Here is a 19,142-nt window from a genome sequence, read left to right as displayed (position 1 = left end):
TCAACAGGGCTGACGCTGGGTTCAGAAGAAGTGTTGGAGAATTTGTCTATCTATCTGTGGGTGAGCCAGCTTGGCACCCTGTTGTACTAGAAAATTGCTGAATAATAAAATCCTCCCTTGCTGCACCGGTTTTCCCACATTGGGTTTTTCTAGGGGCATTAGTCCAAAATATCTGTGTCAATGTGTTAATTCTTCTGCTTATGTTTGTTTCTGTATTACGATGTGATATCTGCAACAGTATTTATTTTAATGTTTATTGAAGTGATTTCATGAATAATTTATGGTGGAATAAGTAGGAAAAGTAAATCAGTTACTGCAGAAATAGAATTTTCACATTAAAATAATTAATATTTTTAATGGAGTTCCTAAGTCTAAACTTAGGAAAAATAAAAGATTAATGGGTATTAATATAAAACTGGGTTATGTCCACGGGGCTTTGGATTGACGGTGAATGGGTGCCTTGTTAAGGCACTCCTTGCTATAGGTCACCGGTTCAAATCCCCGTGGCTACGTAGGTTAGTCTTAACAAGCAAAAAAAAAATAAAACTGGGTTAGAAGGTTCCAAAAGTCATGGATCAAGCCAAATCTAATCTTAGTCGTTGATTAGAGATTTAATCTCAATCGTTGAAAGACCAACGAGGAAAGTATAAGAAAGAGCTTGAAGGTCAGTTGGAGAACACACCAGAGTGATCAGTCATTCATTTTGCTAGAGTTGGGTTGCTAAGCAAAGTTGAATCAGCGATCAGCAGCGAGGGGCAGTGAGTACGAGGCAAAGAGGCAGAGACAGTATTGAGAGACCAGTGCAGAAGCAGAGAGAGTGAGAGTGAGAGCGAGAACAGCAACCAGTCCAAGCTACACAGAGCCCAATAGAGACAGCGCAGAGGCTAGACACACTGTGTCATCCACACAGAGGCTGCTAGAGTGCCACAGAAGCTCCCAGAGGCTGCGCAATGCCTCAGAGGGCTGACAAAGAGGGTCCTGTGGTTGACACAGGTCAGTAGGAGGCTAATGCAGAGGCCAGAAGGGCCAGCACCGAGCTTTAGTTGTGTCGGAGAGGGTTTCGTGGGGCAGGTTATCTGAATACCTGTTTCCGGATATAGAGGTATTGTTGACGTGTATTTTTCTGTGTCGGGTGAGCCAGTTATGCACCCAGTTGTACTCAGAAAGACTGCATATAATATAACCCTCTGAATAGCTGCACCGGTTTTCCCACATTGGGTTTTTTTGGGGACATTTGTCCAAAAATAATGGTGTCACTTGTGTGCTTGTTTTCTTGCAATTCATGATCTGTAGATGTTGCGACTGTATTGTGTTTATTTCAGTATCTAAATGTTTTAAATAACTTGTTTGAATTTAAACAAGCAGAAGAAATAAACCAGTAGAATACAGATTAATTGTCTAACAGATAGACTTAGAAAATTCAACATGGTATCAGAGCGTGGTTGTAGATCACAAGAGAACTAAAGGCATCAGCTGACCAGAGCATTTGCAGCAGAATCAGCAGTCCCGAGTGACAGTAGTTGATCCTTGCAAAAGCAATAGAGGAAGGGTTCACGCAGAGGGACTGCATCATCAGTCTGAGCCAAAGAGAGGCCAGCACAGAGGTTGGGGAGGGCAGAAAGAGGCTCACACAGAGCCACATAGAGGCCAGGAGGGCTGACGCAGTTCGCTGAGGGATTTGTTTTGCCGGTGCCAGGATTGCGCAGAATCAAGAGGCTCAATCCTTCAGTTGCTAGGGCGAAGGAAGCTGTGGGCAGTTTGCGGGAGCGAAGCTGGTGGGGTAATGTGGTTAGAACAGTACATAACAGGGCAAGACCAAGGTAGAGGGAGTTGCTGCCAAGGCGGATTTCTAGCCAAGGAATCTAGATCAGTGTTGCAGTTGCACAGACAATCGGAGAGGAGCAACCTGACCGTTGGCAGAAGGATTTCCAGGAGGGAAATCAAGACTCAGAGTGAATCCAAAAGAGAACTTCCAGACAGGAAGTAGAGAGACTCGGAGGAGTCGAACCGAAAACTTCCAGGCGAGAAGTAGAGAGACTCAGCAGGAGTCCAGTCGAGAATTCTCAGGCAGGATGTAGAGAGACTCGGAGGAGTTGACAGAAGAGCAGTAAGATGGTCGTGAATGAGCTGAGAGATCAGGACAGGCTAGACGAAGCGTCCAACTTTATGGTCTGGAAAGCCAAGATCTTGTCCATTCTAGACAGACATTGTATCGAGGACTTCGCCTTGAGAATGATGGCTATCACAATTGACATGGTAGCTAATGAAAGGTACGAGGAGGCAATGGCTAAGGCAAAGTGTATTATCCTTGATGGGGTCAAGGATCATGTGGTCCCACATATTACCGAGAAGGAAACAGCAAAGGAGATGTGGGACACTTTGAAGACATTGTACCAACATACTTCCATGCAGAGGAAGATGCTCCTGGAGAATCAACTAAGGTCATACCAGATACAGAAGGGAGAGTAGATAGATGTCTTCCCCGGTCGGCTTAAGGAGATCCGTGACCAACTAACTTCCATAGGGGCCACGCCGGATCAGGAATTGATGGTAAGGACCGCACTTAACGCAGTCTCCAAGGATTGGGAGACATTTTTCCAGAGCATACTGGGCAGGACGAGTCTTCCGGATTGGGAAGAACTGTGGGCGGCTCTTCGTCAAGAAGAGATCAGACGACTGACCAAGGCGGGGAGTAGTGGTAAAGGGGTCAGGATCAAGAAGGAAGAGGAAGAGGATGCAGCTCTAGCATCTGTGGGAAAGCAGGAGAAGAGGAAGAAGAAGGACCTCTCCAAGGTCAAGTGCTTCCATTGTGGGGAACTGGGTCACTATGCGAACCAGTGTCCAAGGAAGAAGAGTAAGGGAGAGGCTTCTGACTCGAAGGCAGCGCCAGCGAGGGCGGAGAAAGAAGTCGAGGAGGATGACGATTGTGCCATGAGTGCTCATGTGCCACTTGAGAAGAAGTGGGGAGACATCGAGCTGTAATCAGGAGGACTACAAGTGATGAGGGGCAGGATCCTTGAGGTACCCAACCTCTTGGATTATACCTTACTACAGGAGCCTCGAAGAGGAGTAGCAGAACTGGTGGATGAAGGTAGAGATGGATGCGGATGAAGTAGCAGAGAGTGCTACAGTGCAGGAGTCCCTGAGCAGCGTGAGGCTAGCAGGTTGTAACAGTGCGATAAGCACGAGAGTGTTGCACCAATGCAGGATGGCACAGAGACGTGTGCAACAGTGCGAGATGTAGGGAGTTGTTGCAGTAGCGCTGAGGTCAGTAGAGGGAGCACTTGATAGTGACAGAGAGAGCTTCAACATCAGGAGTGTTTCTAGCCTGACAGGGATGTCAGAAGTTGGGTGGATCAATTACTTACTTCCCAGTAACTGAGTTGCAGTGCAGTAGCAGTATGCAGCATGATGAGAGGGGGATGCAGTGCAGATGCAATGTTGGGAGGATGGACCAGCAGTAGCACAGATGCAAAGGGAGTTGTCATACAGATGCAGTAGTAGCAATGGGAGGGCCATGAGCAGCAGTACAGGATGTAGCAGTGCACAAGATGTTGGGCGGGGAGGCCCAACATCAACACAGGTACGGGTGCCGGATAATCAGAGTGATGCTCAGTGAGGAGTATTACTAGAGCACAGCCCTCGCTAAGAGGGAGTGTTGATTTGGGGTAGCATCGGATGTGCTCTAGCCATGAAAATTGGTGGAAAGGCTAAAGCACATGAGATCTCCATGACCTAGAAATGGTTTGGACAGATTATACCTGGTTTGGGAGATATTAAAATAATTAATATTTTTAATGGAGTTCCTAAGTCTAAACCTAGGAAAAATAAAATATTAATGGGTATTAATATAAAACCCAGTTAGAAGGTTCCAAAAGTCATGGATCAAGCCAAATCTAATCTTAGCCATTGATTAGAGATTTAATCTCGGTCGTTGAACGACCAACGAGAAAAGTATAAGGAGAGGCTTGAGGGTCAGTTCGAGAACACATCAAAGTGATTAGTCATTCATTTTGCTAGAGCAGGGTTGCTAAGCAAAGTTGAATCAGTGATCAGCAGTGAGGGGCAGTGAGTACGAGGCAGAGAGGCAGAGACAGTACTGAAAGACCAGTGCGGAAGCAGAGAGAGCGAGAGCAACAGCCAGTCCAAGCTACGCAGAGACTAGCAGAGACAACGCAGAGGCCAGAGGGACTGTGTCATCCATGCAAAGGCTGCTGGAGTAACATAGAGGGTCCCAGAGGTTGCGCAATGCCTCAAAGGGCTAACATAGAGGGTTCAGGGGTTGACGCACGTCAGCAGGAGGCTAATGTAGAGGCCAAAAGGGCCAGCACTGAGCTTAAGTTGTGTCAGAGAGGGTTTCGTGGGACAGGTTTTCTGAATACCTATTTTCAGATATAGAGGTATTCCTGCCGTGTATTTTTCTCTATCGGGTGAGCTGGTTAGGCACCTAGTTGTACTCAGAGAGACTGCATAATAACATAACCCTCGGAATAGTTGCACCGGTTTCCCCGCATTGGGTTTTTCCGGGGATATTTGTGCAAAAATAACTTTTTCACTCGTGTTCTTGTTTTCTTTCAGTTGATGATCTATAGAAGTTGTGACTGTATTGTGTTTATTTCAGTATTTAAGTGTTTTAAATAACTTGTTCGAATTTAAACAAGTAGAATAAATAAACCAGCAGAATACAGATTAATTTTCTAATGGATAGACTTAGAAAATTCAACAAGGTATACTCGGCACTTAGACAAAACATTGACCTGATGCTTACTATGCTGGAAACCACGCTCTGCACCAAATTTGCATTGTGAACTAAGATGCGAGAAACCACCACCTGAAATATAATCTTGGCCCGATAATATTATGCTCAACTCCTCTTGCTTCGATCCCTGTTAATCATGAATTTGCTTCACCGACTCTTGCATTGCGTCCAACGGAAACATGTTGTCAGGTCTCTTGGCCCCCAAATACGATGACATTAATTATGGTCCTTGAAATTACAAATCATGATGGAATTCAGTTCTTGGTACTTCTAAAAATTGATCTCAATATGGCTTGTAAGTAGCAGGACGTCCTTAGGAAAAATGAAAAATAAATCCTTGACAGAACTGCATTCAATTCACGGTTAATTTAACAGTTGTGCATCAACCATGTTGAACGCACTTTGGCCTTCAAGGGAATGTCAGCTATGCGCACAGTTCTCACACAATTGCCCATGTGTCCAACATGCATATCGCCCTGCCGCTCCTTCCACTTCACTCGATGTATCCAACACTGCACAGACTCCTCGATGGATACGATGGCTCCACAATGGAAGCTCACCCTCCAGCTCTACCATGGTAAACATGCTGGAAATCTTTCATCGAAACGTTAATGCTCAATGTATCAACGCACATGTATACACAAATTGCTCGAACATTGAATTCATCCTCTGTCAACCTTTTACGAACTGGTATAAACACTATTCGCACCAGACAGTTAACGATTTTTGCCGGCTAAATAGAAGATTCATGACCAAAATTGTGATAGAACCCATTGTAAATGCATCAGGAATACGACCTTTTATATATAACTCGATGATGAGATTCTTGGCAAATTCATGGGATGTAGCACACTGTTAACTTGCATAATTTTTTTTTATTGAAAACCCAAATCCTTTTGAAGAGAAATCTTGGCTCTTGAATCGACGACTTGAACATTAATCTGCAGCTTGAATATTTTTTGCTTCAAACAAATAACATTTAATGCGGCCTTCTCAATTAATAGTTCGGCCCTTTTAAATCAGTGTCATATAATATTTTCCCCCTTTCTATAATTTTCTTACGGCCCCTCTATAGTTTGGCCAAGAATTCAACCTCTTAGCATTCTTCAAAATATACGACTCCAAATAACTGGAAAATGTATAAATGGTTGGATATATTCTCTTACATGTATGTACAATTTTGATGATATTTTCTTTTACTTTGTAACATATATTGATCGTGGGATTTTCGCTATTTTAGGGCTAATTGTCACATGGATTTACTACTTCATTGTGGGATTATGTTTTTATATAGCATATCTTTATGTATGGGCGATGTTTGTTGAACGAATTTTCCTAGAGATCAAAGTTATCTTGATAATCTATCTTGATTTGCAAACCAAGTATAAACGTTTTAAGGTCACTCTCTCTTTGCCCTAATGCTAAACAAAGTTCCCCTTAAAGCCTCCTTGAGCAAGAAACAATATGGGCTCTCATAATTCTTCTTGACACCATATCCCCAAAGGAAGTAGGCACTGATCCACCATAAGGTGATCACTTTAAAACCTCTTTTTCTTCACTTTTCCCCTTTTTTTCTAGGTCTAGCCACATTGGGCCACCTAGGGCATCATTTTCCCGACAAAGTAGCCATAGAAAAAGTTTGATCTCCTGGCCTTGAATGCGTTAGTGTGTCTTCAAGGTCTCCTCCAAATTTGAAGAAATTCCGACAGTGGGATTGCGAGATATCCCAAGCCCTAGCCCTGAGACCGAACTTTGCCCTGGTGTTCCCTAGGCTAGTACCTCATAGGATCAATTTGGCACCTTTAAGTGGAAACTCTTGTTTTGATCCTTTCCCCTTCCTTGTTTAGGTTAAGATCATCATTGGTTGCTAAACTCCCTCCCCTTAACCTAACTTGGGTCCACTTGGTCCCATGTGGTCCCATACCTTTGAAAAGTCAATTCTTCAAAAACCACTTGGGAAACCAAGTTCAATAAGGATTTTAGGGTTTTGGAAGCTCCTTTACAATTCACACTCCTTGAACCTAGCCCTTAAATCCTCATCCCCGTATCATTGAAAACTTTGTACCTTGCTTAAGAAGCAAGTCCCATCCTTGAGCCTCCCCTAGGAAAAGGTTCCCGAGATCACTTCACACCAATCTTAGTTGATCTGTGCTTTATAAGTGATTCTCTATATATTGGGTTTCCTCACATCGGTGAAAGTCCGTAAAGAGTAAGAAGCTTTAGTTGTGGTGACAATGGGTTTTAGCTTCATTGCTTCTCTTGACCTAGCAATTGCCCCTCTAGGGCCCCCTGATAGTTTGAGCAGTAACAGAGCACATGACCACTGGGTCCACAAAGCACTAGTACAACCCCTCCTCATGTCCACATGTCTGGGTCGGGCTTGGAAATGTTGCCCCAGAGGTTGATGCAACTAAAAGAACCTTAAAAGTACATCATGGCCACAAGCAAGAAACAAAAGAAAAGAATTTTATAAAATGCAAAAGATGGCCAAGACATTAAGAATAGCACGTGGGAAAAAGCCAAACATAAGCTCTACCCCTTATAATTATAATCATTACCAGTGTTGCGGGGGAGCGCCCCCCCCCCCCCCCCTTCGAACCCGCTCCCGAAGCGCGCTCCGGGTGGGAGCGGCTCGGGAGCGCGCTCCCGTAAAAAAATTTACGCTCCTTGGTCTGATAGGGAGCGTTTCAGGGAGCGATCGCTCCCCGCGCTCCCAGAGCGTTTTTTAATGCCCGGGAGCGATCGGGGAGCGATCGCTCCCGGGCATTAAAATACGCTCCGGGAGCGATTTTAGTCGGGCCGGGAGCGGTTCGGCGAAAAAAAAATCCGCCGGACCTGAAAATTCCCAAAATTTTAGAAATTTTTTTATATTTTATAAGCCCAATGGGCCAAAAACATTTCATTTCAACTTGATTGAGCAAGAGATTGAGAGCTTGAGCAAGAGATTGAGAGGTGGAGCAAGAGATTGAGAGGTGGAGCAAGAGCTGAGGAGCAAGGAGCCAGAGCTGAGGAGCGAGGAGCAAGTGCCAAGGAGCGAGGAGCAAGCCTGCAGAGGTAAGTAACTTAATCATTTAGTTAGTTTAGCTGGTTAGGTAGTTAATTTGGTTAGTTTAATTTAGCTCTTTGAGTTTAAAGATCATGTATTTAAATTAAATTAATAAACTAAATGAATTTATCCCAATAAACTAAATTATCCTGCAGATTCAAGACTCAAACCCTACAAACATGATAACATCAAACACCATGGACCTGGGGATATTTATTGGCATTTTCCTCTTCCTGATCCCTTTTATGGTTATTATGGTGGTGGAGAGTAGGAAACGGAGGGGGCCTGAAACTGAAGAGGTGGATGAAGAAGCCGGAGGAAGTCAAATGGGTGAAAACCCCAGTGAGGAGGAGGTGGAGGAGGGTGAACATGACCCTCAAAAAACTAAACAAGACCAAACTCCACTGTGGAAATATGTTCAAAGGGCTGAAACAGGGAGAGGGGGTGGAACCACTAAATTTCATTGCCCCCATTGCAACACTGATTACACAGGTTCATACACCCGTGCTAGAAGACACCTCTGCGGTAGAAGACACCTCTGCGGGAAAAGGCCATGGGATGGAGAGAAACAAATAGGAATCAAAACTTGTGCAGCGGTGTCAACAACAGATAGAGCCAAATACATAAAGGAAGAGGAGGAAGCCCAATATAGAACAAAAAGATCAAGGGGTTTCTTTGAACCAAGCTCACAAAGAACTCCTTCAGCATCCTCAGGCCAAGGCAGTGGATATGGACATGGAGGCACAGGGTCATCATCTTTGAGGCGTAGAACCATATCAGATTTCCTTGATGAGGGGTGTAGGAATGATGTGGATTCAAAAGTTTACAGGTTCCTCTATGCATGTGGGATACCATTCAATGTTTTACGCTCACCTTATTGGCACGAAATGGTTTCTGCCATAAATGATGCCCCTAAAGGATACAAGAGCCCTGGGTATGACAAGGCAAGAACTGTTGGCCTTGATCATGAAAAAGCAAAAATATCACATTCTTTGAATAAAATGACAAGTTCTTGGACTGACAATGGGGTGTCCATTGTATCTGATGGATGGACAAATGTAAAAGGCCAGCCATTGATAAGTGTTCTTGCTGTGTCCCGAAGTGGTCCCATCTTTCTAGCTGCACATGATTACTCAGACAAGTTCAAGACCGCTATCAACATTGCAGAAGCATTGCTTGAAACAATTGAGCGTATTGGCCCATACAATGTCATCCAAGTCATCACTGATAATGCTCCTAATTGTAAGGCAGCGGGAGCAATTATTGAGGATAAATACCCGAACATATTTTGGTCTGGATGTTTGGTTCACACATTGAACCTTCTATTGCATGATATTGTCAAAAACAAAAATGAACAATACCAATGGATTGGTGATTTGTACAAGAAAGGAAAAAAAATGATAAAATTTATTACAAATCATAGCAATACCCATGGCCTTTTCCGCAGTCACTCGAGATTGGAGTTGCTGAAGATTGCGAGGACTAGATTTGGTAGCTATTACTTCACCTTCAGGCACCTTTTGAAGGTAAGAGAGGCATTAGCTAGCATGGTATCAAGTCCACATTGGCAGGTGTTAAAGGAAAGGGCTACAAATGTAGCTGACATGGCAGGTTTTGAAACGGTGGAGGAGGCCGCTCTTGATGGGCAGTTTTGGACAACTGTGAGACAGGTATTGGATTTCACCAAGCCAATTTATAACATGATTCGGTTTGCAGATACAGACAAACCAGTGATTGGCGAGGTGTATGAGCAAATGGATACCATGTTGGGGGAAATAAAAGACATTGTTCATAATAAAGATCCCAAATTGTACAAACTGATTCATGATTGTGTGTGTGAACGGTGGAATAGGCTTAACCTTCCACTACATTGCTTGGCGTATATCCTTACGCCAAAATACTACTCAGAATCTTGGTTGCGCAAACCTGCAGCAGGGGGTGGTGTTAGGACCAAACCCCATTTAGATCGAGAGGTAACTAGAGGATATCTGGAAGCATTAGAAAAGTTGGTGCCTGACAGGGAGGAATGTGCAGCTGTGCGCCTTGAAATAGGCAGATACTTCACTGGCAGTGGTTTGTATGGTAACTTCCATGCAGTGGACGACAAAGATAAATTTGATTCTCTCACATGGTGGGAAACATATGGCGGCCACGGACTTTTGCCAAAATTGGCAAAAAAAGTTCTTTCACAGGTTGTAAATTCTTCTTCTGCAGAGAGGTGTTGGAGCACCTCCAGTTATATACATAATGTGAAAAGAAACAGGCTCAACGAAAACCGAGCAGAAAGCTTGGTTTATGTGCACTACAACTTGAGGTTGTTGAGCCATTACTGTGATCGGGCTAATGAAGATCCCACATATAAAATTTGGGACAATCACCCCGAGGACGACAATTTGGAGGATGGCATTGTACATATGGAAGAACTAGAAGAGGAGCTTGTACGGGATGAAAATGAAGCAGCTGCAGCAGCCATGCCACCTCCACCTCCACCATCCAGTAGCAGTTCTCAGGGCCCGAGTCTTGTTCCATTGCTGTCGCCACCTCCATCGACACCCTCGCGTGGAGGCTCTAGTTCTGGTCGTCGGTCTGTGCGGGAGACTCCTAGAAGACCACCACGACCTGCTTATACTCCTGGAGACTCTCGTGGCAAGGGCCACTTGTAGATTTACAGTTTACTTGCCTTTTTTAGTTTCTATTAGACTTTAGTTTTCATAACTGTTGAGTTTTGAGTCCTTGACTCTTGACTCTTGACTCTTTCATATCATTATGACATTATGATATTTTTTGTAAACATTATGATTATATCACTGTGACAATGAAAATTTGAAGTTTGAAGTTGGGCCTTGGCAATTATAACTCATTGGTAATGATTGTGAATTATGAATATGATGCTTTGTGAAAGACTAAAGTTGTTTCATTTCATCTCATTATTCATGTTTCATTTTATAAATTTTTAACATTTCATATCATGTTAACAGTTAGAAGTTAGGACTTAGAAATATCTTCGATATTACTTCTTGTAATGGCTAAACTTGGCTTACAAGTACAACTTGTTACTTTGGTGATCAATGATGATAAATGTTATTGAATTTTCAATTCTGAAAGCTTGAAGTTGAAACTTTAATATTGAATTTGATGAATCATGATTTATAAGACTCAATATGTTGCAGTTGTAATATGTATTTTACTAACTTGTGGACATGGTTGATGACGATTATAATTTCTAGATGATTGATGTGATATGGTTCAATGATCAATTTATGTTTTTTTATGTTTTTTATGTCTATTTCATCATTCTACATGTTTTTGTTGACATATATGTATCAAAAATTAAAAAATAATATATATATATATATATATATATATATATATATATATATATATTTTTAAAAAATCGCTCCCCGATTCGCTCCCAAACCGGGAGCTTCTGAAAATGGTCGCTCCCGCTCCCGCTCCCCGCTCCTGCTCCCAAGTAACATTGATCATTACCCTAGTTCTTAAGGCCCCATGAGTGACCCCACATCATTAAGAAACCCATGCACGTCCCAACCTCTAGTAGGCGATGAATTGGCCCACCTTAAGGAGGTAATAGTTACTTATATCATACACATCATGCTCTCATCTCCTAAAGCCCTGAGCAATAATACAAAGAAAAATCAAGAAAATCACAAAAGGCAAAGGAAGAAGGGTGGAAAACAAAGGTTGAGGTAACTTACGTATCCACAATTGCTCCCTCCTACATCTATACACCTAAATATGTGGACATTCCTCATCATTACCACCCTTGAACCCATGGCATTTGGCTTTGAGACCCCTGTGTCCCTATCTATCTCATCGTTATTCACATGACCCCTATCAATTGAAGGATGTACCTAGGACCTGTCTTTCCCTTTAGGAGCTGAGAACACCTAATAGGGTTGTTTATTAGCCACTCCTACCTAGGGAGGTAACACTATTACAAGCTTAAAGCCCCAAATGTGGAAGGGAATCCCATTATGAAGTCTCAATGTGCCCTTGATTAACAAGCTTGATTCACGTAGATGCACTAATGAATTATTTTACCTGATTGTGAGGAAGTGCATTGGATCTCATATGTAATTAGTAACTGCTTTCATCATGGGCTGGGAAGCTTAACTGGGGCCCAAGCCCACCAAAGGATCATATTGACACCCCCAAGGGGTGTGTTGAGAGCCATGGGACTCCATAATGTGTTAGAGCATCATTTCATGCCATAGGCACCCTCAATACCTTCAACAGTTTGTTCATTGCCCCACATTATTCGCAAGATAATGCACTTGGAGCAGCATGCCCCGGTCAACTTGGCATGATCATGGCAATTGATCCAAGGTCGAGAGGAGGTTTGTCTCTCCCTTGAAACATGGGAGGGTAGGCACCATCATTAGAGCCCTCATTTGGAGCATTGTATAGGCTTATCTTTCATCAAGAGACCCATGAGACTAGCATTTGTGCCCCAAACCCACTATGGCGTACCACATGATGACTCCATGGAAAATTAGAGGTCATCCCCTACTCCATCTTTATTGGAGCCCTCTCTCTCATCATGGCACTTAGAGGACTCAGCGTGGACCTACAACGGCCCTACATTATCATGATGTCATCAACTCGGCTTGCATATGGATGGCTTATTCATAACTTGTAATAGTTACTTGGTCAACTTGTGACCAAGGCTTCTTCTTCGCACATTATTTTATAATTTTGGCGGCTCATTAGGCTAATTCGATTATAGAGAGACTCATATAAATAGAAGTGAGTCTCATTTGTGAGAACTCATCATCATCACTTGGATTCTTCTCTTGTAAAAGAGCTCACACTTTTTCTTTGGAAGCTATTGGAGTATCTTGGATGCACTATGATATTTGGAGCTGGATTTTTTCCTTGCCTTGGAGCTACTTCTTGAATATGGATGGATATAATGCATGATTATCTTGTGAGTCCTTTTGTTGATGAATTTTTTCTCTTGAAAATGTCTAATGTATGTAATAGCTACGACTAATGTAAACAATAATGTGCCCTAATTTTGTTGAAGAATTTTTTTTGGAAGCTATTTGGTTGGCTCTTGCATATATTACTCATGATATAACATGCGGTGAGTGTTCCTAGTGCTGAAATGTTATTTTTCTTCATGAAACTCCATATTCTAATATTAGGTAATTGTTGAAGGTTGGTAGCTAGGGCATCAACTTTTGACCTCCTCGAGGACAAACTTGGCCAATCTCATGCGTCTAGGACTCCATAGCCCAAAGGACTAGGCACTAGTCCAAGGATTTTGGTGATCAAACTCCTCTTCTCCATATTTTCTCCTCCTAAATTTCGATCGCCTAAGGGTAGGACGGAAATCTAAGGCTTGCAGTGAAATTTTAGCAAGGTGATTTTTCAGGAATCTAAGGGTCCAACCATCAAGCTCAAGCTCTATGCTACCTAGGCTCCAAGTTTGGTGGGAATCCACTTGAGTTTCATCCATAAAATCTCTTGACCTAGGTGCTACTCTAAGAGAAGAAAACCTAGGTCTTTCTCTCTTACCTTGGGGACTTCTTTGACGGTTGTATGAGCTTTGTATTCATTGGAATAAATCATAAGAAGCCCTTTCTTCTCTCTGGCCTTGACCTTGTGAATACCTATTACCATCGATAAACCTCAAAACCCTAGGTCTTGTGTGTTCTTTTGTAGGATTTTTTATTAGAGAGAGGTTTGCTTGTTTGAAGCCTCGCACTTCTATTGAGCCTCTATTTGAATGAGCTCTAGCTCCATCACCTTGAACCTTCAAACCTACAATATCTATTATAGGTGATCACAATCATACCAGGACTCCTCCCATTAGTGAAAGTCCGTAAAGAGTAGGGGACCTTGGCTGTGGTAACAGTGGGCCATTGTCCTATTGTTTCCGCTTAGTTTAGCTGGTTGTCCTATAGGTTTTCCCTCCTTAGAGCCTGCTAGTTTGTGTGTTAACAGGTCCTAAGCATGAACTCAAATCAAATCCCTATTATGATCCATAATGTGCTTTGTATTTCAGAAACCTACAATACTCAAACACTAAACCATCAATATTGATACAGCAATTAGGAGAATATTGCAATTAAGCTAATCCAAACAATTCTGGCAGATGCAAACAAGGAAAGTGTGGCAGATTCTGTTATATGAAGGGATAACACATTCCATTGAATTCCTAACACAAGCATACTGCAATGATCCTAAATCTATGAGATTGGATGGTTAGATAATCCTTTTACTGCATAAACATTGAATGCATAATCCTAAGGAATTAAACTCCAAGGATTTTTTAAATGCTTATCTGCTGATACAGAAACAACTTCAAAACAAAAATAAGAACTACAATTTCTCTGTACGATAAATACGCCACTTCAATGAGCTCTCTTATAATCAGTCTCAGGTATCTGTATAAATTTATAAAATGATATTTGATAATTTGCATTATAATCATATACAGCTTAGGCAGACTATAATTTCCTTTCAACTTAATTTCATTTCTATTTTTTTCTGCCAAATTATTGCAACAAGTTTTAGGGTCCTAGATTCCAACATGAACATTGGCCTTGTGGCCAGAAATAAAGATTCCATTTTCAACCAATTCTAATCATTACCTCTAATCGGCATGCATGTATAAAAAATCCTGAAGTAACCGCCTTCCTGATTACCTGCAAAAGAGTAACCTTTTAGAATGTGGACGCTTTACTCCATGAACAGTGGTGCTTAAGAAATATGCTAACAACATGATAGTATACTCTCATTCTTTTTAGAAAAGTTTGAATTGTTCTTATGAAAATCTAGGAAACGCAATGCAACATCTACATGGCACCCTATTTGCAGATTAAAGTTGAATAGATTAAAAAGGTATTATGATCTTGACTTAACATCTATATACAGATATTATGTTTCTAGTATCTACATATTACTCTATAAGAGTATGTTAAACCATAAAAGCAAGGGTTGTATTTATTATTTCAAAAGAAGACAAGTAAATCAATCACATTTTTTGTCACAAACATGTCAATTGTCTCCATCACTCCCATGTCAACTGTCTCCCTGTATACCATTGCTCCCTTGCTAGTATACAGCCTGTATACAATATACAACTTGCCTTGAGCCTGGGAGCGATGGAGCCTAGAGTTTCTAGATAATTGCCTTCCCAAGAGGATCAGTTTGACCTAGATTGGCATGAGTTGGTTTGGGGTCAAGAATTGTGAAAGTTTCCTAATTTCTTGTGGCCTTAAGTGTCTAGATAAATTTTCCCAGATCTAGGAAAAGACTTCATAATGAAAATCTCTCAGGGGTGAAAAGAGAGGAGAACATAGTAAGAGAACCTTACGCTGCAGAAATACCATTAGACTAGGCCCCCATTTGCTGCATAAGGTCCTCTCACTATATTCTCCTCCCTCTTCAACCCTGAGAGAGTCTCATTATAAAGACCTTTCCTAGATCTGGGAGGATGTATCTAGACACTTAGGGCCACGAGAAGTTAGGAAACTTCCACAATTATTGACCCCAAGCCAACTCATTGTAATCTAGTTCGAGTTGATCCCTCTTGGGAAGCCAATTCTCTAGAAACTCTAGGCTCAATCACTCCCAGGCTTAGGGAAAGTAGTATACTGTATACAGGCTGTATACTGGCAAGGAAGCAATGGTGTGCAGGGAGGCATTTGACATGGGAGCAATGGACTTCCTATTTTAGCACATTCAAGGGTGATCAAGGGTGCATTCAGGACAACAACTGAAGTGAGTTGAGCTGAGGTTCACCCTACTGGAGGAAGTGGCAAAAAGGGTTATAACACTATTGTACTTTAGTAATCCCTTTGACCCATGTGTGGTCAGTTGCTGAACATTGATAAAAATTTATTATATTATCTTGTGTTATCTTATTAACATCCCCACATGAAGCCATAATTAACACCCAAAATTGCACTGATGCAATTATCATGTCAACTTGTAGATTTGTTCATCAACCTAGTTCATTGGGGGAAATTCTTTTCAGAATTGTTGAATGGTAGCTTCAGACCATTTGCTTTAGAGATCAATACAAAGATGTGGACTATTTATAATATAAGGGGCATTGTTTCTAAAGTTGTACCAAGTCTTCATTGACTACCATAGTGAAAATTTGTGTGGTATCAACCAATGTTGCACAACTCGTACTCGTATAAGACTTGTCACAGCATTGACTCATCGACTCGTATAAGACTCAGGAGCAACCCTTATAAGACTCGCCAAAATACAAAAAAAAATTAAAATATGGTAAATTTTAAGTACAAAAGGGACTAGAGATTACATTCATAGTGATGAAACTAGGTCGAAGGGACTAGAGATTACATCCTTCACCACTAAAGATGAAACTAGGTCGAACGGACTAGAGATTACATTCTTCAAAATAAGCACATACAAGGGGCCCTGCAGAAGCAAAAATAAGATGAGGGGCTACCATCAAAACCACCACAACAGGAAATGAAAAAGGTTCATAAACCATCTAACTTCACCAAGCAGGAGAAAGATAAAGCAGTGATGAAGTTTAGATAGAAGATGTTGATACTAGATAGGGGACATTAAACCTAGTTCAAAGAAGGTTAGATTGACACTTTTCTACAAAGCTCAGGAGGGACTTTGAGAAAAAAGTATGCAAGTTGTACAGAAATTGAAATTTGATTAACATCCACAAATGACCAAAATAAGTTAACATGCATCACCTATAAAAGGAATGCAGGAATGCATAATGAATCTACCAGCAAATAGAACAGTAAAAGGAAACTCTACTCTAAATCTAAATCAAACTCGTGTAAAAGTGTGCTAGCAAATAGGATGTGTGACCCCAAGAATGCAAGCTTAAAGGTCATTCAATTGACTGATGGGTATGGCCAAAATTGCACCATAATAGAAAAGCATGTACACCCACCTCTGAAACTATGTTGAGTCAACGAATCATTCCTGATCCCTCGCTTTATTTTGGAGCATAACTGACATTTAGCAAGCATGTAACTTTCTTCTAAAGAGGCAATTTCCATTTCAAGAAGGTGGCAGTGTAGAGAAATAAAGCCCATTGGCTAGTAGATACAAGTGCATTACTACACAAATCTTAAAAGAATTATAATGGAAAGATACTGAACATCTTTGGTCAGAATTCAGGAGGGTTTCAACTTTCAAGAACTATGGACATGGATGGCACATATAAGGTGAATAACTATATGCTTTTAGAACAGATGGACAGTAAAGTCACCCAGTCAATCAGCCATGGAGACCTTGATTCACAAGGGTAGAGCTGCAAAGAAGCCATTGGTAGTGGTTGGATGTGTACCTCAAGGAAGTAAAGATTTGAAAGAGCTAGATGGTATATGTCTAATTGGAGTGCAACAGATAGATCACCTCATTTCCAAAAAAGAAAAAAAAATCAACAAACTGAACATTTTGTGTCTTTTGAGGCTCGACAGGTCCGATATGGGTCCTATAGAATACCCGCGAGTCTTATATGGGTAGATGGGTTCTATAAGATACCCGCCGAGTCCTGGTCTTAAACGCGGGTTCTATGTAAGTGACCCAGCTCAGTATAGAACCCGCCAAGACCCGTGTGTACTCACAGGTCTAATACGGGTCATGCTTCACTAGTATCAATGCCCTATCTTTGAACAAGTTTTCCTTTGCTCCACAAAATCAATCCAAGTTTTCCTTCTCCTTTGATAAAGCCATTGTTCTCTAATATGTAATTGCCACGATTTACATAGAACCATATCCAAGTTTTGTTACTCCTTCGATAAAGTCATTTTTTACTGATATGCAATGTTCTACCAAGAATCTGGGACAGTGGAGCGCAGGAGTAGGGAGACACATGGGGGACATGTGGGATCACCCCTAACTTTTCAGGAAATTTAGGGGAGATGTCAGGCTCCATAACATAGGGATCCCCATCTCTAAACTTACAAAAATAAAATAAAATTAATAAAAATATGTACAATAGCATTTCATTCCCCAAGACATGGGACATGGGGAAATGTTCCCCGAGAGCTCTGCACAACAGAGTTTGGAAACCACGGGGGACGCGCCCCACACCCTGGGGGACACATCCCCCTGGAACGCTGCTAATATGTAATTACCACGATTTACATAGAACCATATCCAATATATCTTGAGCTATACCAGAAGCTAAGGTTTTTAAAATGAAAAGGAAACATTATGCTACAAAAGAATAAGAGGTTTGCTTCTTAAGGAACTGTATTAAAAAGGTTTGGCATCTGAATCTCATTATGGAACAGAATATCTGAAACTGTGATTGGTTTCAAGTAAGACACTTGTAACAATGGCTTTTGAACCACGAGAACACCAGTTACAAAGAGACAATAAAAGACTTTCCAGTAAAAAGCATATTTCATAATAAGGTTACTACATCAGGAAAGAGATTCCTCTCTCAGGAGCTAACAGTTCAACCAAATCCATATATCTTCTTTGACAATTGTTGCTGGATAAAAATAAGGGTCATGCACAGTCCCTACATTTGTAACCATGACGAGAAAAAGGACATCTAGGATGAGAGGTTACCTCCATGTCCACAATCATTTTAAAAATCACACAAATAAATGAAAGTAATTCAGATGCCCTATCTCTTCTACGTCATAGAAATTATCCATAGGATAAATGCAGAACTCACAAAGACAAAAACAGAGTAAAAGAATTACCTCTGTGTTTCTTCCACATGAATTTATCTTTACACCTAGCCTCTGAATCAATTTCCTGAGTTGATTTCTGATTTCTACGACCTTTTTCTGCTTAGATTTGAAGTGTAGACTTAGTATCAAGAAGCACTATATCTTCATCAATGTAATTGTGATCCCTACTGCAAATTTATTTTAATGAGAAAAAGGTCCTAATGTAAAGAATAGACACATACATGAATTAGATGCATAAAGATATAATCTGCAAGTACAAACCTTACAGTCTGTTGACTAGCTACTAAACATTTACACCTCTATTAACATGAAAACTGGAAGGTCAGAGTTACTAGAGTCAAACTACCCACCATAGCCTGATAGTTTATTAAGTTTTTGTGGCACCATTGAGAAGAATTATTTGACTGTAAAAAGCCCTCATATACATTGAGATGTGTTATATGGTCTCCCTGCAGAGAAATATCGAACAGAATAGGCTTTAGTAACATGTTAGCAAGGTTTTAGACGAGATCTATATCTCATGAAAAGCACCTTCTAGATCTCTTTCATTTAAACTTTCATTAAGCCTTCTATCCTCAACCAAAAGAGATGACAGCATATCAGCTAAATACATTAAGGAAATTGACTTAACATAAAAGTAGCAATATTATAAGTT

At 41.2% G+C, this 19,142-nt stretch overlaps 1 protein-coding gene across 5 annotated transcripts in view; it reads right to left on the bottom strand.

Moving 5' to 3' along the window:
• Positions 1-19,142, bottom strand: part of LOC149162988 (RNA helicase family protein) — a 405,052-nt gene that overhangs the window by 52,179 nt on the left and 333,731 nt on the right. For 4 of the 5 annotated variants that reach the window (XR_016261962.1, XM_089437477.1, XM_089437478.1 and 1 more), the window contains exons 19-21: positions 18,838-18,936; positions 18,497-18,583; positions 14,426-14,479 (exon numbers count right to left, since the gene is read on the bottom strand). Coding sequence is in view for 4 of the 5 variants with exons in the window: in XM_089437477.1 (XP_089293603.1) it covers positions 14,426-14,479; positions 18,497-18,583; positions 18,838-18,936 (240 nt within the window). In the remaining variant the exon portion in view is untranslated. Of the gene's footprint in view, positions 1-14,425; positions 14,480-18,496; positions 18,655-18,837; positions 18,937-19,142 lie in introns of those variants that run through there. The other variant, XM_089437480.1, reaches the window with a different exon arrangement.

This window comes from Pinus tabuliformis, chromosome 5_2 (assembly GCF_031772625.1).
Source record: "Pinus tabuliformis cultivar Carrire ecotype Pingquan chromosome 5_2, CPIR1, whole genome shotgun sequence".
NCBI lineage: Eukaryota > Viridiplantae > Streptophyta > Pinopsida > Pinales > Pinaceae > Pinus > Pinus tabuliformis.
The sequence above is the reverse complement of the archived record's forward strand: the minus strand, read 5'-3'. Positions and strand labels throughout refer to the sequence as shown.